At 42.7% G+C, this 22,708-nt stretch overlaps 2 protein-coding genes across 4 annotated transcripts in view; both read right to left on the bottom strand.

Moving 5' to 3' along the window:
- ANKRD12 (ankyrin repeat domain 12) overlaps positions 1–17,966 on the bottom strand; it is a 134,533-nt gene extending 116,567 nt beyond the window's left edge. For 2 of the 3 annotated variants that reach the window (XM_006117461.5, XM_014570674.4), the window contains exon 1: positions 16,441–16,597. The gene's annotated coding sequence lies outside the window, so the exon portion shown is untranslated. Of the gene's footprint in view, positions 1–16,440; positions 16,598–16,878 lie in introns of those variants that run through there. The other variant, XM_075920968.2, reaches the window with a different exon arrangement.
- A 4,439-nt stretch (positions 17,967–22,405) lies between these two features.
- The window catches only part of NDUFV2 (NADH:ubiquinone oxidoreductase core subunit V2), a 38,869-nt gene continuing 38,566 nt past the window's right edge, over positions 22,406–22,708 (bottom strand). Inside the window, exon 8 of the mRNA XM_075920969.2 lies at positions 22,406–22,564. Within this exon, the coding sequence (XP_075777084.1) occupies positions 22,471–22,564 (94 nt within the window). The 3' untranslated portion in view covers positions 22,406–22,470. The remainder of the gene's footprint in view (positions 22,565–22,708) is intronic.

Here is a 22,708-nt window from a genome sequence, read left to right as displayed (position 1 = left end):
GCCGATCGTCTTACTGGAGCCATAGCTACTAATGCCACAAATCTTGTGTGCTGAGTTTTTGGCTCTGAGGCCATTTTAAGGCACAGTTTCATGGCACCAGATGTTCCTGGCTTCTCTCTAGTACTTGTTCTGCTTGTGGAGGCCAGTGGTAAAGACGGTGCTGGTGAAACCCTTTTATGAGCGGGAGCATCTGTAGGAGAAGCTCTCCATTTTTCTCTCTTCGGCAAGTCAGAATCTGAGGGCTACAGAGCCTCATCAAGCAAGAGCATCCTGAGCCTCATTTCCCTATTGCGCCACACTCTCAGGGTATGTCTAAACTACCCCCCTAGTTCGAACTAGGGGGGTAATGTATGCATACCGAACTTGCTAATGAAGCCCGGGATTTGAATTTCCCGGGCTTCATTAGCATAAAGCCGGCGCCGCCATTTTTAAAAGCCGGCTAGTGCGAACCCCGTGCCGCGCGGCTACATGCAGCACGGACTAGATAGTTCGGATTAGGCTTCTAATCCGAACTATCTAGTCCGTGCTGCGTGTAGCCGCGCGGCACGGGGTTCGCACTAGCCGGCTTTTAAAAATGGCGGCGCCGGCTTTATGCTAATGAAGCCCGGGAAATTCAAATCCCGGGCTTCATTAGCAAGTTCGGTATGCATACATTACCCCCCTAGTTCGAACTAGGGGGGTAGTGTAGACATACCCTCATTGTCAGTTTTGTGCAATGTGTGTGCTTTTGAGAGACACAAGATTCACCCTGACATTTAATACAGTCTGAGTGATCATTGGAGGCCAGCATAGGCTCTCAGCGAACCCAGCATGGTTGAGAAGCCAGTCATCGCTGTCTTGATAGTCGACAAGCAGATTGTAGCCTATTCTTCTTTTAGTTTATGTAGTGCTGTTATATATCTTTTTTTTTTAAGTTTAATACAGAAAGAAAAAAAAAATTAACAAAGTAACTAGAGCTATGACTAACAACGAGAATCTGACTGAAGTATGTACAGAAGTTAATGTAAAATGAAATTTTCTTCTCTGACTAGAGTCATTGAGGAGAGAGGTCTTGCTCCGTCTGCAACTTGGGGTGGCGAAGAAGGAACTGGAGGGAGCCGGATCATGTGAGAGATCAAAAGGCACAAATGGCGCAAAGCGCATGCTACATATGCACGATCTAGCTGACCAGTGTTCATGAAAATTCTGATTTGTGGTGCTGGGATGACCGACACCTACAGTGGAGCACCCACGAAGACACTCCTCGAAGAAGATGATCTGAGATTTTTGTACAATAATGACAGTTGAAAAATGCTATTGCAACTTAAGAATTGAGAAACTAACAGGAAGTAAAATGTCATATCCTATTTTACAATCACCTTTTTTAGTTTAAAAATAAAACAAATCAGATTTCTAATCCTTAATATTATTCTTAGTTAAAAAAAGGAAAACATAGCAATGGAAGAGACAATGGAATAAGTGCCTAGGAACTTCAGAGGGATGGTAAGTAGCCAAGTTAGTCTGTAAAAGGAAAAACTTAAACAACAAATAGACTAGTGGCACCTTAAAGACTAACAAAACATGTAGACAGTATCCTAAGCTTTTGTGGGCACAACCCACTTCTTCAGATGACTGGAGTATTGTAAGTCCCGATCCAAGAATAAATAAGGGAGAGGGGGGAAAAGGGGTGATGGGGGGAAAAAGAGACAGCGAGCAGATGGTTCAAATAGTTATAAGAGGCTGATAACTAGGAACTGCTCAACCAGGCCCCAAATTCTGGAGATATACATATATGGCTAATTACAAGTATAAGTAAGGAACTATATTTAAAGGCACTATATGCTGGTCAATACAAATCTGAAGGACTGGGGGCCTAATTCATACAAGAAACATGGAATGAACGTGTATTGTATTGACTAGCTTGTAAGAACATAATCTTAAACAATTACTAAATCACCACAAATGAGGCAGTAAAAAAAAAAAAAAGGTAACAAAATACTACAATTGTTCTGTGAATAGGGATGTAATCAACTAGTCCACTATCGGATAAGCAAATACTTATCGAATAGCTGACAGGCTAGTCGACTAGTCACTTCCCCCCATGCAGCACTGCCACTCTGAAACTCTAAATGCAGCCTGATGCTGGGCTCCTTGCGGCATTTCAAAGCAACAGCACCATATGGAGCCTCAGGTCAGCGATGGATTTCCCCCTGCTGATTCCAAGCTCCATGCAGCTCTGCTGCTTTGAAACATCATGGGAAGCACAGGACCAGCGGGAGACTTCAAAGGCAGAGGTACTTTATCAACTAATTGAACAGTCAATGCAAACTGCATTGACTATTCAATTAGTTTAAATTTAACACCCCTATCTGTAAATGTACAGAACAAAACACTTGAATGTACAGAGCAAAGCCATATGACGTATGATTATTCAGTTTGGCATAATCCATATTTATACTACAGTAATTCCCTGATGTTGAATTACCACTAATTTAATGGAAAATCCTATTGGACTGACCATACTGTAAACATTATTACTACACAGAATAAAGCCTTATTTTTTTTAAATAAATGTATTTACCAATATGTATGATGTTGATTACTTTTTTAATTTCATCTTGGATAATGGAAAATAAAGTTTCATTTAAAGTATTTCACCAATGAATACAGAGTCTAAGTTGCAGATACTAATTGAGAATTTCCCTTTTTAATGTAGTGTAAACTTAAACTCATTTTGTTTTGGGAGAAGATTGTTTTATTAAAAAAATCTAAATTCGTGGGAAACGTTATTAAGCCTCTAATTTCTCTGCATGTTATTCTACTTCTATTTCTTCATCCTCGATATTTTGTTAACATACCCAAATGTTTAACTACCCTTTTTAATAAAAACCAAAGGAAGAGCTTGGTGGAGGTTGTATATATTTGAGAACACCAGTGTTTTGCAACATTACTCACGTATCAAATACAAGTAGGAGATCGTCTAGCTCTTATATAGCTCATTAACAGACCACACAAGGGTACTGTCTGATTAATATTAAAAATGAAAGAATAAATTTAGGCAAACCAATAACCAGCAACTGTCTTAGGGTGTGTCTAGACTACAGAGTTTTGTCGACAAAAGTGGACTTTTGTCGACAAAACTATACCTGCGTCTACACTACCGCTGAGTAACGTCGACAAAACTCAGCAGTTTTGTCGACACTGGTAAACCTCATTTTATGAGGCATAACGCCTTTTGTCGACAGAGTTCTGTCGACAGAAGGTGTTGTTGCATGTAGGATTGTGTCTAGACTACAGGGTTTTGTCGACAAAGCAGCTTGTTTTGTCAACAGAACTGAATGTATTCTAGACGCTCTATGTCGACAGAAGTTTTGTTGACAGTATCTGTCGACAAAACTTCTATCGACAAAACCCTGTAGTCTAGACGTACCCTTAGAAAAGCTAGAAGAATATTATACCAGTCAGGGTTGATAAATTAATTATATAAAAAAATAAAAATAGGATTTTATCAATAAAATTCTTTTTGAGGAAAACACGCCTATCTAAAAATAGTTTTAAGATACATGATGAGATACATTATAAATCAAAGGTAATAGGCATTACAAAATATAATTCTATAGTAGGAGACAACATTCATATAATGTTTAAGAAAAGTTTTGTAAACGAGTTCCAATAGTTCCTAGAAAGACTAACCTAAATCTAATCTAATCAGAAGCCTCTGGAACGCCATAAGATTGGGTCTCTAATCTATCTACCCAATGGGACTCAGTGCTCAGTCTAGAGAACACCATCAGAGATCTTAGTTTTGCAGTTCTCAATCTCTGGTTTGTGTCTCCAGAACAAACATGCTCATTAATAGCAAAAATATTTTAAATAAATAAATAATACATAGAGGTGAGCAATAACAGACCTCAATTCTATTGTCCCTCTGCAAGTGTATGTACTCAGAGTCTATCACTTACCTCTCTTTAAAAGTGCAAAGTATCAAAAAGTTCAAGGAATAGAAGACTGTTGGGGATGGAATAGATCTGGACAAGTAGTGGTAGTCTGGAGAGAAGCTTGAGGAGGGAGGAACTGTTAGTTTTAAAAAAGAAATGAGTTACACTGTTTGAGCAGCATATTTCAGAAGTCTTGAGATCTCGCTCAGTGTAGCCCTCACAGTTTTGAGATCACCATTTTCTTACTAAAAGGGAAAAGCTATTATGGCAGCAGGCCATAAAAGAGACCCAGGTTTGGAAATTTTAATGAAGTTTCTCTACCTTTGGGTAAGACTGGCATGCGTGCAAAATGCAAACAGCACAACCAAGAAATGCAAGGCCTGCATGCCTGAATGAAACAACATCACAAGAAGTGTTCCTTCTTAGGAAGAACCTGTGATGAAGATAATGAAAGGAACATGTAGGATCTTCAGGTTGGTAAACTTCTTTTATTTCATACTTCTATCTTAAGGACTTTCTGTATTTCTTCTGGAGTAGTCTCAAATTCTCATGTTTGGGCAAAAACTACACTTTTTACTCTAGGGTTTATCATTTTTATACAGTTGATATAAAAATAAATAGCTGAAATAGGCAGATCTTCCTTTTACAATTTCACCTTTAAAATAGCACAGAGTGTCAGTGAATGCAATGAGTAATAATAAATGAACAGTATGATAATAAATGTATTGACTTATTTTGTTTAGGAGAATCTATCCTCAACATATAGGTTTCTGAAGACTATCCACCTTCAACATCTCCATAATTTTCTCTAGTTTCTCTAATATCTGCCAATGATAGTCTCTAAGGTGCTGCAAGACTAACAAAAAACGTAGATGGTATCATGAGCTTTCCATGGACACAACCCACTTCTTCAGATGAATCATCTGGTGAGCCATGACCATTCATTGTTATTTTAAGTATTTTTCAGTTACAGACTAACACAGCTACCCCTCTGAGACTGCCAATGGTAGTGTTTCAATCACATCGTGTATGTCCAATAGCCACAGTATATCACCTATAGCAAAAAGGAAAAATATCTCCACCATCCAGAAGCAACCATAGATAAGTTTGCACTAAGATCTAGAAGCTTATAAAAAGAGGTAACTGAATTGCCTGGTTTGTTTATGCAACAAACTCTCCTTTCCGTATGATCGAGAACCCACACTTCATTAACATGAAGACCAGGATACAGTCTACACAACAGAATAGATGTTGCAGGCAAACCGCGGGATACAGTGTATGAAAGAAATTGAGCAGTATGTAAAATAATCTAGAGTGGAAAATTGTTAACCTGATTCTTAATGGTTGGAGCAATGCCCATAATGATCTTGCTGTATGTGCTTGTGAGACAACAACAACAACAAAAGGAATGTTTTCCTTACAGAAACAATTGATACATCAGGAAATGCACAGACAGCAGAGTACTTACACAAAGTAGCAGTAAAAACTATAACAAAAACTATGAAAAAAAATTCAAATGTCTATTATGCAGCAGTTTGGATCACAGAAAATGCTGCAAATGTATGCAAGATGAGAAAAAAAAAATGTAGAGGAGAGGGAAGAGAGTCCCAAGCTAATAACATATGGTTCCAATGCTCATTAGATGCACCTCCTAGTCAAAGACTTCAATGTTCCTGAAATAATGGCTAATGTTGAAATTGCAAAATACTTCTATAACTGCTTTGCAGCAGCTGCTTTGAAAAAAGTGGGAGGAACCAAGTTAACTCTCCCACAGGATGAGTGATGGAACTCAGTAGTGGACTGTTTTGAACACTATGTAAAGAACTGTTCTAATCTGATGACCGTTTGTGAACAAAATTGTGAAAAGAGAGATGACACCATCACAGCCAAAAGTCTCAGTATTGGGTTTAAGAGAAATGTTGAACACATGTTGAGTAACCTGGAGCCTATTTCTGTAGCCTTAAACAAAATACAGGGAAATAGTTGTTTTATTGCTAATGCTGTTGCAATTTGGAAGGAACTGAGATCTTAAAAAGAGAAGTATGCAATGACAGAGTTAAATTACAAGCATTAAAAAAAAAAAATGGGATAAGCACTACCTCCAGCTTCTTTTCTTGCAGTCTCAGTATTCAGTACTAAAGTCAAGCCTTTATTGCTGAAGAAGAGGAGCTGGCTATTGAAATGGGCATCATCCCTCCACAATGCCTTCAGACCTAAACGTGAACCATTCAAGAAATATGTTTGCGCTGATGATGTTTTAAAGAAAATAACACCAGTGAATTGGTGGAAATTGCTTAACCACTTGGATTCAGAGACTGTTGAAGTGATAATCTCACTTTTAATAGCAGTACCTTCTTCTGCCAGAGTTGAAAGAATATTGTCTTCCTTTGGACTAATTCATTCCAAATTGAAAAAGCAGGCAAGCTTGTTTTTCTTTCCCAGATTCTGAACAAACAGTAAAATGAAGGTGAAGATGACCGAGTTAGCTACGGAAGTCAATATTTTAAGCTTATGTAGACCTGGCTGATATATTAAAAAACAAAACAAAAACTATTTAACTATCTCTCTGAATATATAAAAAAGATTTTGCCGAGGGATGATCAAGTGACATCATCATGTCACTCTGCATCCCACAGGCTCCGCCCTCCCACAGAATCCCTGCCCCAGACACTGTTCAGGGATGGCAAAGCCACCTAGAAGCCCGGCCTGGGCAGATTTCGCTTCCCGAAAAGCTACAGACAGAGCTAAGTGGGCAGGACCCTTTGAAGGCAGAATTTTCCCAGACTAAGCTGCCAGGAGGCTTTCCCTATCCCTGACCAGTGTCTGGGGCAAGAGAGCAATTCCATTCAGGGTCTGCCCACTGCTCTGGATCAGCCTGCTGCAGCAGAGCCACCTCCATTGCCCAGATAGAGGCTCCAGGGTGGCTGGACCTGGGGATGTTGGGGGCCTTCCTGATGGCCAAAGGGCCTGAGGCACCGTGCGGGAGCAGGCCCAAAGGAGAAGCGGAGCGCAGTTCGGTGGCTGAGGGGAGGAGCTGGCTGCGTGATGGGCCAGCCCTGGTGGCCCCCTACTCAGGGGAAGCAACCACTGCACCATGTCCCCTTCCGGAGGCTGGCTATGGTACGCGACCAGGTGCGTGGGGCACGCTGAGCTTTGTTGCCTGAGGACAGGGGCTGCAAGGCTGTGCTCCTCCGAAATGGGGGCTCTTGGCCTCCGGCTCAGGGGGGCTGCTTCAGCTGGTGCGAGGCCCAGCCCATTTGCACCGGGAATGCAGGCAGGCTGCACAGCCCTGCCTGCCCATGGCCTCATCCTCCAGCATGCCCAGAATGGCCACCCCAGCGCCGAGCCACCCCAGTGGAACCCGCCACTGCAGTCTGGCAACCCCCAAGGCCTGGTACCATTTCTTTGCTGGTTAGGCTGCCGGTTTATGGAAGGGAGCAGGATGTGAACAGGGAGGGAAGAAAGGGAGTAAGGGTGTATGTGAGAATGGGTGGTGTGGTAAGGGGGTACAGAAGGGGTGAGGGTGATGGGCAGTATGGGGGGGTCCACAGAGAGGAGGGGTTAAGAAAGGATAGGCGTGTAGGAATATGGAGGAAAGAGGTGAAAGTATGCAGATAGGCAGTGTGGAGTGGGGAGAGGTTAGAGAGGATGGGTGAGTGTAGGAATGGAGGTGGGGTAGAGATGGAAGGAGGGGGATGGGGAGGGAGGGTAGGAATGGTGGTGTAGGAGGACAGAGGTGGGGCTAGGGATGGAAGCAAGGGGGTGGGCTTTGGGTCATGGACTATTTTATTGGCAGGTGGGGAAGGGTGTCAGCAGGGGGGAATGGCTGGCAATTAAAGGGCACAAGCGGGTGGGATGGGCTGAGAGCATTTGTATTGAGGGGCCCATCCAAGGTTGTGGTGGGCAGGAGTTGAGAAGGGTGCAAGAGACTTGGGACCATGAAGAGCGCAGCTGGGCTCAGTGCAAGATTAACAGGCTCTCTGGCTGCAAAAGTAGCCAGTGAAAAGGGGAGTTGGCGAGCACAGCAAGCAGGGGGCACACCCTCCTAGTTTTAATTTAAAACAATTTTAACAAACCTGATTTTAAAAACGTGAATGTTTAACTAAAATTCAAATGTTTGTTTTGTAAAAATAGTATGTTTGCCGTTGAAGAAGAAAAAAAATCCAGAATACATAATATTGCTTTAGTTAAATAAAACAATTTAAAATATCTGTCTGGTGATAGTCTCCTCCTAATACAGTATGGCAAGAAAATCCTCCAAATATTAACGGTTAACTTGTTGAATTGGAGATAGTTCAACTCCCAATGACTTCATAAATATCTGCCTCAATTACCTTTGGTAAATTAAATAACCAAACAATCATTCATTTTCTGATATAGCTGTAAAACTAATCAGAATATTTTTCAAAATAAATCGCTGTTTAAAAATGTATAATGTTTACCTTCTAAAAATGAAATCTACATCTCTCTCTGAGTTGTGAAGAATATGTATTAAGGTTATAACAAGCAACAAGAATGCACTTTTAAGTAGAAAACCATGATTAAATCAATTTGATTTAAATCAGATCCACCGATACGATCTGTTTAGTAAAGACATTTGAAATGAGGCAGCTCATAAACCTGTTGTCAAAGGCCTGATTTCTTCTGAAATTCATCAATGAACTATAGTCTAATGCTAAATTAGGATTTAGTGTTTCATTCATGATAATGAATTGTATCAGAAATTCAAATATTTTGTGATTTGGAGGCATGAAATCTATTTTTTAAACTTCCAAACAGTGCTTTTCATTTGCTGAATGTCATTGTTTTTATTATCCTCCAGCATCTTGTTAACCATGACCACACTTACCTCCACATATAACAAAAGGAGGTACACAGAAAAGACTGACTGTATGTAAGGTGCCTTGTCAAATCTATATGACGTTAGATAAAGATACCAAAATGACTACTTTATACATTTCTAAACAGAAACAGCCCCACTCTGAAAAAGAGGTATACACGTTTCTCAGAGAATAAAATGCACAAGTACTCTGAATTTTCTAAATTTCAGAGTTTTTCCAGATAAATACATAAAAACCTCCTAACAAAGCTGCTGAAGATACTTCTTTTTCTGAGAGGACACTCAAATAATGGGTGAAAGATTTCTTGACTCAAGTAGAGAAGAAAAGCCATATTTGGAAAGAAATGAGGGACAAGCTTAAACATCACTATGCAACTCTTCCCTCCCCCCAAAATCACGAAAGAGAAATGTGAAGCTCAGCAATTCTTTAATTAGGTGATCATTACAAAGCCAATTCTTAGTTTTAGGAGTCTGAGCTTTTATTGGCATCCATCACTGGCATATCGCTATCCCCCTGAAGTAGTGAAATGTTGACCCCATTTTACACAGAGAACATCGTAACTCAGGGAGACTGTTTTTTATTTTCAGAGGTGCTCAGGAGCTGACATCTCTTAACATCTGCTGACCTTGTAGGTACTGAAAACTTTTCAAAAGTCAGGGCTTAGTGATTTATCCTTGATCACACTAATTCTGTGGCAGAGCTGGGAACTGAACCCAGATCACATGAGCCCCAGTCCACTGCCCTACTCAAGCCCAATCTTCCTCCTCGCTTTACATCCACAATCAGATATTTAATATCTTCACAGGTGCTCCCTCTGAATCCCTTAGGATGGTGTCAGGATTCTAAGGAAACACCTGCAGAGAAGTTTAGCACCACCTTGCAATCCCAGAAGACTAGCGATAAGGAAGAATGGACTTGTGGGCCTCAGTTTTAATTAGCTTCCCCTTCCTTTTACACCCATACCACAGGATGCGTACAGGAAGAGTGCTCCATCTTGCCTTCAAGGCCTTAATAGTCCCCGAATACTTAGGACACTAACAGTTAAGACTATCAGATTTTATGATCAGTTAGATAGTATTAAGATCATCATATTTTAAACTGTTTATTCTGTGCTCTGTACTGCGTCCAGAAGGCACAAATAAGGCCTTGCGCCCAAGATGATATACATCAGCAAGTGAATCCCTACTGCTTTTTACTAGGCCTTTTTACTTCAGTGGAGTTCAGGGTCTGACAGAGTATTTTCTCATAGCAAGATCAAGACCTAAAACAGCAGATCTTACATGGTGCACTAGTATGAAAGCCACTTACTGATGTTGGTCCAATTTCTTCAGCTTTATACCATGGCTTTAGCTCAACCCACCTATCCTGAAGTTCAGGGATTCCAGCAGTCTGAACAGAGAAGTGCCATAATGAGGGAATTGGCAGATACTTTTAGAGAGTGAAACTCATAATTTTTAGGAAAAATCTTTTAGGAAAGTGACTATAGCCCCACAGCAGCAATGTGACATCACTAAAAATCAACATTTTACTTCCTGATCTGGAAATTAAAGGAAAGGTGACAGGAGATGGACAAAACAAAGATAAACCCCAAAAGTCTAACTTGGCTGTTGAGAGAGCTCTGTTTCTGAGACAAGGAAAAACAAAAATTCAATAACTTTAACCAATTTTGGAAGGGAGTGTCATTTCAAGATCTTTCAATTTTTCCTGTTTCAGTTTGCTGATAGTAAAATCTAAACTCATTGTCTGAAACAGCACAATGAGTCATCAAAAAAAGGATGATGTTTTATATAAACTGACTAAAGTGAGAATACACCTATCAGAACTAAATGTTTCTACCAGATGGACAACTTCCCATGCTAATGACCAGGCACTGAAAAATGTACCAAATACCTTCTAATCAGAGATTTAAAAAAATTTTAAAAAGTGAAACTCCAAATAGAACTCCAGTAAATCCAGCTTCTGACATAAAAAAAATGTAAAGTGTTCTATAAATTTCTACTAGTATGGTGGCCTGAATATCACTAGAGATGTATTCAGCTTCTGGCATGCTTAATAAACTTGAAGTTACTGGAGGGAGAAAATTCTCATTGATTTTCCATTGGGCCTCAGCACCTACAAGCCTCTGAAGATCTGGGCATCTTCACTATCTTCTAGAGGCTCCTGGAAGCCACAGCAAGGAGAAAAGGACAAAGTTCTCTGTACTGTCTCTCCCTCCCCAGATCACTGGCAACAGAAGCAAGGCATGGAGAGGGAAGAGAAAAGATTTTTTACTCTACCTCTTCCCCAGTCTCTATTTTTGGGTATTCAGTTCTCCATTAATAATTGTCTCACCTGACTCTGCCCCCTGCCTTTCCTAAGAAGCAACAGCAGCATGAAACAGACCTGACATGCCAATTTCACTAACAGAAATGTTATTTTCTTTAAGTGAAGGCTTAGACTCTTAGAAGTTGGTGGTGAATAACCTCTTTTTCACAAGCAAGTTGATTATTCAAACTCAGGAAATCAATACTTGCTAACATAGAGAGCGGGCTCTGATGGCAGTCTGAAGCATTCCTTTTTTCTTTTGTTTTGGAGCAAAGTAATCCTGAATAATGGCAAACTGCTGCAGAACTAGACAAATCAACAGGCATCTGACTCATCTTCTGTTAATAACATTATTCAAGGATAGGATAGCAAAGCTAGATACAGTTTAGGCTAATATTTTTTTCATACCATCTGCCAGTGGAATCCAAGAACACTTATAATGAAGTACTGTATTTACAAAATATGGTCTGATACGGAGACTAAATGACCAGTCAACATCTACACAGGTCTCTCCAATCAAATATGCAAAAGAAATTAAGATGTATTTGTCCCGCCCACCTCACATTAAATATTAAAGTGCTAAAGAAGAAAGATGTTCTATGCCTTCAGAAGAATTGTATGCATTACCTCTGCAGTACCAAGCAAAACACTATATATTTTGTGATCAATACTTCTGCTCACTTTGAATGTCAAGATGACCAGCTTCAATGAAATCTGAGTCCTTCCAACGTAAAATCTTTGGTTAACATGACAAATCAATTCAACAGATAACATTTCTTTATATTCACAAATCAGTTTTAAAACAGAAGGTCAAGATTTTTGTAGGGTTTGATATTTGAGCTCTGAAAGATCTCGATACCTTGTATGTGTCAAAATATGCACAGTAGTGGAGTTTTTAGTTAAGTCAGCTGAAGATTTAACAGATCAGGAAACACATGAGACTGAGAACAATTGCTTGAGATTGTAGTTGATAATCCACACTTGGTAAAGACACGCTTTTATTTGTTTACTATAAGATTTCCCCGGCTTTGCTCAGGTCCTTAACTCAGTTTTTGTTTTCTGGAAAATAAAATTAAAATATACCTGGCCCATTTGATTCATTGGTCTGGGGTGGCACTGGAGATGAGAGGTTCAGTATGCAAGCTGCCCCAGAGAAAGGACTACCCCAGCCTTCTTTCACAGCAGCAGCTTGGGGCCACGTGAGAAGCACCTCTTCATAGCTGCTGCATCTCCAGTGGGCACAGCCATTAGAGGGGTGCATGTCCCCAGCTGGGGCAGGTTCAGGTCTGTGTGCCCCCTGTGCTGCCCAGCCAGACTGAGGAAAGCAGCAAACTGTGTACTTTCCCCTTGCTCTCTGAGGGGAGCCAGCAATGTTCCTATACAAATCAGGATGCCTGGCCAGGACTGGGGCAGTCCTGAACAAAGAGTCGGAGGGGGAGTAGTGACTTGGTCTCTTTTCTGTATCATTTTATGAGAAGCAATCCCATTCCAAGCACATCCCATTTTCCTGGCACAATCAAACCTTTATCTCGAGTTATGACAAGAGAAAGCTATAAACTAAATTTGGCGGACCTAGATCTTACCATTTAAGAAGAGTTTTTGGACAGACAGATACACAGACAAACTCTCTCAAATATATAGTAGATTTATTTTTGGTTCTCCTACTACTATCTGAACAACTAGGTGTTTTAGAAAGAGAAGACTAATTTTGTAATTTCATCTAACCATTCCATCATCAACAGACTTTCTGTGATACATTTGGCAAGCCAGGAAGAGGCTCAATTTGCTGTGCACTAAATGCATTATCTATCAGAAGCTTTATACTAGTTTACACTTGCATTCAGAATGCGTTCAGACTTGAGGGGTTTTCTTGAGTAGGGGAAAAGAGAAAAAAACCCACAGGAAACACAAAGGGGATGTTTAAGTCCAAACTATTTTTAAAGTGCTGGAAGCCAGTGCCAACAGAAGGGGAGAATCCTTTGCATACCTCAACTGCAGTGACTCTCCTGGGCAAATAACATGATCCTATCAATGCATTGTACCTATTGGTGGAAACTGACAGGGGAAAACCATAAAGTCAAAGAAAGGAACTGCTTTATACACAACAAGAATGTTCTCATAGTCCATGTGGTGCTGATAAGCACCATTCTACCCCAATATTTACTTTCTTTGATTTTTAACTCACAAAATACAAATAAGCAAGTAAAGTTGTCAGAGACTGCTAGAGGTTTACCACCACCTTCCCAATAAAATATTTTACTATGACCCAGACTTTAGATTTTGCAGATGGATCTTCACAGATGGAATTTTGCAAATGCAGTGGAACTCTGCAGGTCCAAAGGACAGGATTAAGACACAGACACATGCTTAAAGCTCCAGCTTCTAGAACCATGTACAGGCAGTCCCCGGGTTACATGGATCCGACTTTAAGTCGGATCCGTACTTACGAACGGGGATTTTCTCGCCCCGGAGGACGCGGGTGGCGGGACCGCCCACAAGCGCCGCAGTCCCGCCGCCCGCATCCTCCGCGGCTTTGCTCCGCGTCTCCCTAGTCTGCTGGGGAAGGGCCCCCAGCAGACCAGGGAGACGCGGAGCAAAGCCGCAGAGGACGCGGGCGGCGGGACCACGGCACGTCTTGGTCCCGCCGCCTGCATCTCCTTGGTCTGCTGGGGGGGAGGGGGGGAAGTGCAGCTAGTGTCCCCCACCAGCAGACCAGGCTTTTCTTGCGGACGCCTGTGGTAGAGCAGCTGAGGCGCTGCCGGCTGGTCCCTCAGCGCCGCTCCTCGGCGCTACTGGACCAACCCGGCAGCACCCCAGCTGCTCTACCCCAGGCATCCTGATTCAGCCGCTGCTGAAACTAACCAGCAGCTGACTACAGGAAGCCCAAGGCAGAGTTGCTCTGCCCCGGGCTTCCTGGAATCAGCCGCTGATCAGTTTCAGCAGCAGCTGACTTGGGGACACCTGGGGTAGAGCAGCTGGGGTGCTGTCGGGTTGGTCCCCGCAGCGCCGAGGTGCGGCGCTGCGGGGACGTACCCGGCAGCGCCCCAGCTGCTCTGTCCCAGGCGTCCAGATTCAGCTGCTGTTGAAACTGATCAGCGGCTGATTCCAGGAAGCCCGGGGCAGAGCAACTCTGCCTCGGGCTTCCTGTAGTCAGCTGCTGGTCAGTTTCAGCAGCGGCTGAATCTGGACGCCAGTTCCGACTTACGAACAAATTCAACTTAAGAACAAACCTACAGTCCCTATCTTGTACGTAACCCAGGGACTGCCTGTAGTTATAACAGAATCTGAGCTTTCATTTGAGAAAAAAAATGGTAAGTCACTAACCCTCATCTTTGTAAAGAAATGTAACCCACCATCTGCCTAAGACTGTAGAGAGTCTAATACAATAGCTCTGAAACGTATACTGTCCCTGTGCATCTAGAGGTATGTCTACACTTCAAGGCTATTTTGGGTTAGCAGAGGTATCCCAAAATAGCTACCCCACATCTACACAAGCCGCCCGTTATTTTGAAATATTTTTCAAAGTAACAGGAGCACTATTTCGCCATCCCAAAAAACCTCATTGCATCAGGTATAAGGGATGGATTGAAATAGCACGTTTTTTCGAAATTTGACGCTGTGTAAACGCACCAAATTTCAAAATATGCCATTCTGAAATAGATTCAAAATAAGACACAATTTACGTAGCACAAATTGCATATCTTATTTCGAGTTTAGGGTGCTGTGTAGACACACCTTCAATGTGTTAACTTTACGATCAACTTCTCCAAGAGACTACCCTCTATTTACACCACCTCAACAGAAGATTAAAGTGTGCAAAAAAGAAAAAAAAATTTGAAGGGTTGAGTTGGCACATTCATGGAAGATACACACTGACTCTTAAGGGGTGAGCCCCTTACTGTTCCCCTGCCTCACTCAGGTGTATGTATGGGAAAGGGTAAAAGGACGTTCTTCCTGGATAGGGAGTTCCTTTCCACACACATTATGACCATGCCTCAAGGAATCTAGTGTTTAGTGAAGTCCTGACTTCTTGTAGGCACTATGATTCAATCCTTCTCTAGTCATTTTTTCTGGAAATTACCTAAACTTTAAGGCATGTTCCACATCCGTCCGGTGGGATAATAAAGCAGCTGACAGATGGAAGTGAATGAAGTTGGGATAGTCTTGGCTTTCACTGTAATCAACATGCAAATAGTTACATAGAAAAGTCTAAAGTTATGAATGCCACACATAGATTCTCTTCCATTTGTCATCTACTATATTCCTATGAGCTACAAAACAGATGTGAAATACACCATCCTAAAGTCTAATTAGTTTCCATGAAAAAACTCTTGACTTCACTTTCATGAAAAAAAGACTATTGAGAAAATGGAATTCTCCGTTTTTTGCTATTCTTCCACTTGTCAAAAGATACTCAGTTTTAAAAACTGAAATACAGGGGAAGGCCATTAATTGGTTGGTAATCTGGCCAAATCCCAACTGAATTACCCACCCTAATCCATCCTTTCAGGAAATAGTATTATTGTTGGGTTTTTTTTGTCCTAAATAGCCACTTGATGCTGTCAATCAGTTGCTATGCTCCACCTCAGAGGTGGCTGTATTTTAGCGACAGACCAGGCAATTGATGAAATTAACCTGTAAAACAATGTGATCTTTCACGCTGAGAAAGTACAAAAAACCCTAAATGTGTTCCAAATACATGGAGGCTACCCTATACAACAGCAGGCTTCGGAAAGGCGCGGAGAGACAGCCTAGTAGAAATACACCGCCGAGCAGCTTCTAGCTTTTTACATGTTGCCAAAAGCCCAGCACTGAGTCACCGGCTGAAGCTGCAGCAGCGCGTTCCCTTCTCCGCCGGGGCGCTGTACACAGCGCCAGCCCCGCACACCCCGCTCCCCGGCCGGGCTCGAGCTGCTGCAGAGGCGAAGCCCCGACTGTCTCGCACAGCCCCGTGGGCAATTATTCCCGCCCCGGCGCGTCCCCCAAATAGCAGCCGGGGTGGGGAAGGGGGGGTGGGGAAGAGAAGCAAGCGGACGAACCGTGCCAGGGACACGCCGCGGCAGTGACAGCGGCAGCCATGGCTCCCACAGCGGCAGTGACAGGCGGCGAGAGCGGCTGACAGAGCCCTTCGCCCGACCGGCATCGCCCGCAGGCCGGAGAAAAGGGACCGTGCGCAGCGGGGCGAGCCTGCCCCACGAGCGGAGACACGCAGCAGCTGGGGGACGGGCGAGGTCACACCCCCCGCGCTGGGACACGCATACGGCGGGGGAAGGGGGCTGCCCCAGGGCGCGGGGTCCGAGGGCGGTGCCACACCCCCCCACACACAAGGGCGTTAGAGCAGCGGCCCCCCTAGCGGGGGAGGGGGTGTCTCGACTTACCTTGTCGGAGGAGGAAGCGACAGGTCTCCTCCCGCGCGTGCTGCCCCTCTGACAGGACCGGACGAAGAACCGGATTCAATCGCTGCGGACGGATCCCGACCCCCGCACCGGCAGCAAGCTGTAGGTGTCGGGTTTGAAAGTGCCCCCCCCAGTCCCCGGCACTGCCGCTCCCCTCCCCCCCGTCAGAATGTCGGTCTCCGAGTGCAGCTCCGCGGGGCTGCCATTGGCCGCGCCATCCCACGTGACCACAAACACGCACGAGAGACAGGCGAGAACGCGCCGCCGCGAACGTTACAGAAGTTGGGCGGTGGTTGGGGGAAGGGGGGGGGGGGTGCAACGATCAACGTCACGGCAGTTCTCCTTCCGCAGTGGATCTCCGGTGCCTCAGGTCTCTCGTGCACACGCGCAGCACACACACACGGAAGGAAAATAACTGACCCTGGCTGGACGGGTAGGGGGCGGGGCAGGCGCTGCCGCTCGTGTTCCCGGCTCCTGCGGCTGGAACATTCTGGAAATGGCGGCTGCGGGATGCCGGAGATTGGGGGTGGGGGAAGAGACAAGCGCGCCTGCTTCCCCTCGCGACGGAAACCGGGTAGGAGCCACCACCGCTTCGCCGTATGCCCAGGGCCCGCCGCTCGGGCTACTTCGGGTTTTCCGGTAGCGATGGCGCAGTGAGTTTTAACTACCCGCGCGTAAGGGCGCATGCGCGGCCGGTCGGGTGAGCGGTGACTGGCTCGTGTTGTGTCTCAGTGAGTCGGGGATGGGCCCGAGGGGGCGTCCGGCTCCCCCCCCCCCCCCCGCCAGCCAAACGCTCCGCTGCGGGCGTCGCGTGATACGCTGCGCTGACGGTTGCAGTCACTCGGCCGTGGGTCGGCAGCGCTGGTAGCCAGGTACCGTTGGGGTCAGCGTGTCGTTTCGGCCCTTCCCCGCCTTTCTTCGCTCAGTGGTTGCGCCCCGCCCCGCAAGCGGCTGCCTGCGAGCCCGCAGGAGAATCGCGCTGTATTGCCCCATCCCGATGAGCCCCCCGACAGTGTAATTGCAGTTTGCATTCAAGCTCTTAACGCTGGTTCATTTCACCCGTTGCTGTGATGGTTTTACCTTTTGATTGCGAATATAACACGATGCAGCTTCGTTAATCCGTTTCTGACTCAGTCTGCCAACGGCTTTCCCGTGGATAGCAGCATCCATGCTTAAGATCATCATGAACATTTACTGAAGGCCGCTGACACGAGGTGGACGTAATTCTAATCCCTTCTATAGGATTAGTATGTTTGTAGTGTTTTTAAAAACAGCATGTTTTCCCTGCAATATCTTAAAACGGAACTATCCTTTTTCACAGGCCATTGTTTGAGCATCTCTACCTGTAAGAACTTCAGAAATAATGTACTGAGAGTCCTAAAGAGCACACACATCAGCTGTTTCCTGTCCTGTATATAATTATTGTAGCACTACCATCCCTACAAGGTTTTCCATTTGTGTCTAGCAAAACACTACAAGCAGAGCATTTTATCTATCAGGATTTCCACGTGTCCTTCTTACAATATCAATAAAGGAGGAAAAATAATGACTTAGTCTGCTTTTTAATTATATAAAGTTGCCCTACAATTTTGGATGTTTTTAAAGCTTTTCCCCCTTTTTTAACCTTAAACCTTAGCAGTTTCAAGTCTTTTGCTGAAGGCCTTCTTTCAAGATTCAAACATGGATTTCTTACTCTCCAATAAAAGGGAAATAATAGTTGTTGAATCTTTAACAAAACATCTTGCTTTCAACATTCCTTGCTAATACTAGAGATGTTAAAAAGCAGTTAATTAGGTAACTGTAACCACTGAAAATATGAGTTCCCTTTCAACTGACATACCTAAATCTGAAAATATCCCAGGGAACAGATTGTCCTGCAGGCACTGCAGTATAAAGCTTTATAGCTGCTTCCACCTGCAGAGTCACATAGCACAGGTGCAACTTCACCACGCTGTGTCCATGACAGGAACCCTGTCCCTATGGGGCAGCACACCTGATCTCCCCCCCCCCCCAAAGCCCCACTCTCAAGAATGTCAAAAGTGGAAGGCTGTATCCAGCCCAGATAAGCAAAATGGCAGTGGCGGAAATTAAAAACTAGTATAAAAAGGCAACATTTCAAGCCACATAATAGGTACATTTTACATATAAGGCAGATATGGCACATATGCCAGGTAGGGAACATAACTAGCATTCTGCTCAGATTTAAATGTTGCATTTAGCTTTGCCTTTTAATCAGTGAATACTGGTAGAGAAGTACAGATAAACTGTGCAAGTTGGGGAGGGGGGAATCACTGCCATTCATGATTGTTGCCTAACATTAAATACATTACTAGAAATCAAGTGGAAATTCTAGTTAATTTTATTTTCCCCCACCCCATGGCAGTTATATGGGAAAAATTCAAAATCATATGCTAGCTTGGCAATCCATTGTAGCTGCCTTAGCCTTTCCCCTCAGTTCCTTAGAAATTGCCTTCTTCCCTTGTAGTGACCCTCTACAAAAGGTTGTTTTTGTTGTCTTCCAACAGGTAATCATTTAAGTACCCCTGCTTCTGGGCTGCATTAATATAACATCTCCATCCTTACTCTTGGAAGCTGTGTGTGAGAATGTAGTAGTTTTTTTTCAGCTCTAGTCCAGAGAGAAGACTGACCCTTGTAAAATGTAATTGGAATCAAACAGAATTGAAATTGTTACTTTTATTTCATTCAAGGAATGGACGTGTTATTGCCATAGCAATATTATTTCATGTCAGTGACTATGGCTACTTTGGAGTATATGTTACCACCAACAAATGGGATCCACAGCAGTAGATGCATCACAACTGAGGTACATGAAAACAGAAGAGCAGGGAAACTTAGTTCTAGTCATGCATAGAGACTTGGAAACCAAGTAAATGTGTGAATAAAATGTGACATTGAGACAGACTGAGGCAGGAAAATGGAAATGCTTACTATTTCTGGAATAAGGAGATAAAGGAGAACAAGCAATTCCATTAAGAAATTTTCAATAAATAGATATGGGCACAGGAAAAAACACAACATGTTAGCCCAATCCAATAGGACAATGTTACTTATTTGACTTTCCTTTACTGTGGCTCCCTTAATTGTTCTCATAGCTTTCACTTTCCTACAGGGAACAGAAAATGGGAATTCTAATTAGAGGGATTTGAGGAATCTGGATTTATAGCTGTATTCTTTGTAGAGTATATAGATTAAATTTTGTTACAGCTAGTCATTAGTTTTGTTTTTAATAAAGTGTGCTTATCAAATCATGTTTATCATCAAGGTACCATTTAACTACGCTATATATTTCCTCACCAAAAATAACAAATAAAACCATCTCCACTAAAGCACACACAGACTCTTCAATACCATTCCCTCATATTACACTATTAATAAAATAATAAAAAAATCAATAAATATTTACTTCACTGCTCTAGACCCATTCTCCCCATCATTTTGAAACTTTGCACAACTTGGGAAAACATTGTACAGTATATGCTAATATAAGTGACAGCTTTGGGTGCAACAGTTGTCAGGCTCTTCATCGATTGCTGGAAGTCACAGTGCCTCCTCTGATTGCACGTTCCAGTAAATGCTTATTTGCAGTAACACCTTAGAAGAACAATCACAAGCAACATTTCCCTTAGGAACAGTTTCTCTACTGTGAATTGTCCACTTGGTAACAGCAACATTTGTGAGGTCACATCTGGGGCAGAGATTAGTGGGCCATGTAGAAGCAATGCCCCCCACAAAACTGCATATTCAGCACACTTCAGGGTGCACAAGGGCCTGTCCAGTTGCCGTGTGTGACAAAGCCTGCATGGAGGACATGTGTAGAGGGGAATTTCGGAGGAAAGACTGGAAGAGGAATTTTGGGGGGGGGGTATTGGGGAGAAAGGGGTTCAGAGGAGCAGTGAAATCACATTTGGAAGCTTTCCTCTGTCCTTCATCTGTTCCTTTTCAGGCTGTGCACATTACCCTCCCCATCCATCCATTGCCAGTATGGAGCATGAATCCTGGCAGTTCAACCAATTTGGAGATTGGGGGCTACCTTGCTAAACCCAGAGTTTCCCTGCCCCATTCACCCCAAACTTGAGATTCCCCTCCTAAACTCTTCCCCCCACAACATGGCTGTCCCTCACCTTCAATTCTTTGTCTACCTTTAGTCAAGAGGATACTAACAGCAACAGCTGCTAAGGAACAACATAGCAAAAGGGCACCTAAATGTAGAGTCTAAGGAGTGTCGACTATATTCAGGCAGCTAATGGCTATATTAGTCACTGAACTGTTATTGCAGGTTAACAGCCATCTCATTCTGCTTTCAGTTGTGCAAAAGCACACTCCATCATTGACTTGTACTTGTGAATTGATTATAGTTAAAGTGACATCCCTCTGAATTTATTAGCCAGTGTAAAAGTGAACATGCAGTTACCGAGAATTAGTGGGGGGGGGGTGCAGGCCCCTTTTAATGTCATTGATTGATGAAATTACAGATCCTCTAATCATTGTTGATCTTGTTTTTTGAAAGCCTAGCACTTTGCCATGCATACATATGCAGGAACCTTCTGGAATGATCAATTAAGATGTGTCAGAATTAGTAGTAGCCAGAGCCCAGGTATTCTATGGTTCTGGAATGTACCCTTGGCCATTGAAGAGTACTCCAGGATTGATCTTCCTGTTACAGTTGAAAAGCTTGATATATGAACCACGTATATGTGGATGTAGTGATATCTGGAGTTTAGAAAAACCCTAAAACAATACCGCTGAGAGGTGTAAGCTGCCTGATTTATCTTAATGGTCTGTAAATTCTGAAACAAAGATACTCTAAAAACATACTATAAAATAAATTGAATGTAATATAGGCATACCTGATGTTACTGGAGAACTTCAATCAATCACAGATCTCATTTGGAACCAAAATAATCATGCATACAGTACTATACTATTAAATGTACAGTTTCAAAGTTGTATTAAGTTATTGTTCACTAATGAACACTTCAGAGTTACAATATCCATTCCCCAGCTCTTTGTAATTCAGGTTCTAAATTTCACATAAGTTTAATATTTTACATCAGTAGGAATATACTATATTTGAGATATCTGTAATAAGTGAGGACACTTGCCTTTTTGGTAAATCTTTAAAAAGTAGAAATTTCAACATTAATTAGGAGGATGAATGAGGCAGGGAAATCTGGTGAAATAAACTACATACCTAGCTATTTTGGCTCAGTTTTTTATGTTTTTTGTAGGAAATGAAGGACTAACTCTGACACCTAATCAATGAAGTTGAGCAGGAAAGAAGTGGAAGATGATACTTTGGTAGAATCAATCCCATGCCCCAATATTAAAACTTCAATCCAAGGCTAAGAGAGGATATGATTGCTTTCTATAAATACATCAGGGCATAAATAGCAGGGAGGTAGAAGAGCTATGTAAGCTAAAGGACAGTGCTGTCGCAAGTGAGTCACAGAGAAATGTGCTACTTATTTCTCCCCAATTCTTCCCTGCAATATTAAGGTTTTCTGTTGAGTGGTGATATTCTATCAAGTGTATGAACCCATCATAACCTACTTTCCATTGTTCCCCAAACCCTTGCTCCGTAAATATAATCATGTTGGGCATAATGCCTTAAAAGGAATCTACGTGTAGACATATGTACTTTTATGTGCTGAATGCCCCAGGACAGCATCTCAGCATATAAAGTAGTAAATTATATTTTTTTTGTGCTCATAAATCTAAGTGCAAGATTTTCACTCAAAGATTTTGATGAAAGGTCAGGGCAAGGCAAATTGTTTCACACACACCTTTACAAATTGGAGAAGTTTAGAAATCTATGGGGCTTTTTTCAATTTGCACGGATTTTTTTTATTGCTGTTGCATCTTTATATAGCTCAATGATGTTACTATTCTCCATTTTTAAAAAGTTTAAAACATACAATTAAAGCCATTTTAATGAAGTTAACTGTTTTATTTTTAGACAGCTTATGTTTTTATAATTAATTACATAAATGCTTAGAGGTCTGCTCTAACTCCAAATCCAGGTCCTTTGGGTGGTTCAGTAAGAGAAGTAAGACCACCAGCTGGCTCACAAGAAAAACGTCCACTTCTGAAAAGGTAAAGAGCAATCACATTTGTTCATCAATACTTACAGATGACATAAGTCTTACTCGGTGCTTCTCTGAAGGATGGACAGAGAGAAAGGGGAAGAGGAACAACAGAACATAGTATCTCAACACATTAGTAGGAAGTA

The sequence above is a fragment of the Pelodiscus sinensis genome, chromosome 2 (genome assembly GCF_052426305.1).
Source record: "Pelodiscus sinensis isolate ZL-2025 chromosome 2, ASM5242630v1, whole genome shotgun sequence".
Lineage (NCBI taxonomy): Eukaryota > Metazoa > Chordata > Testudines > Trionychidae > Pelodiscus > Pelodiscus sinensis.
Note: the sequence above shows the minus strand (reverse complement) of the source record. Positions and strands in the feature narration are given on the sequence as shown.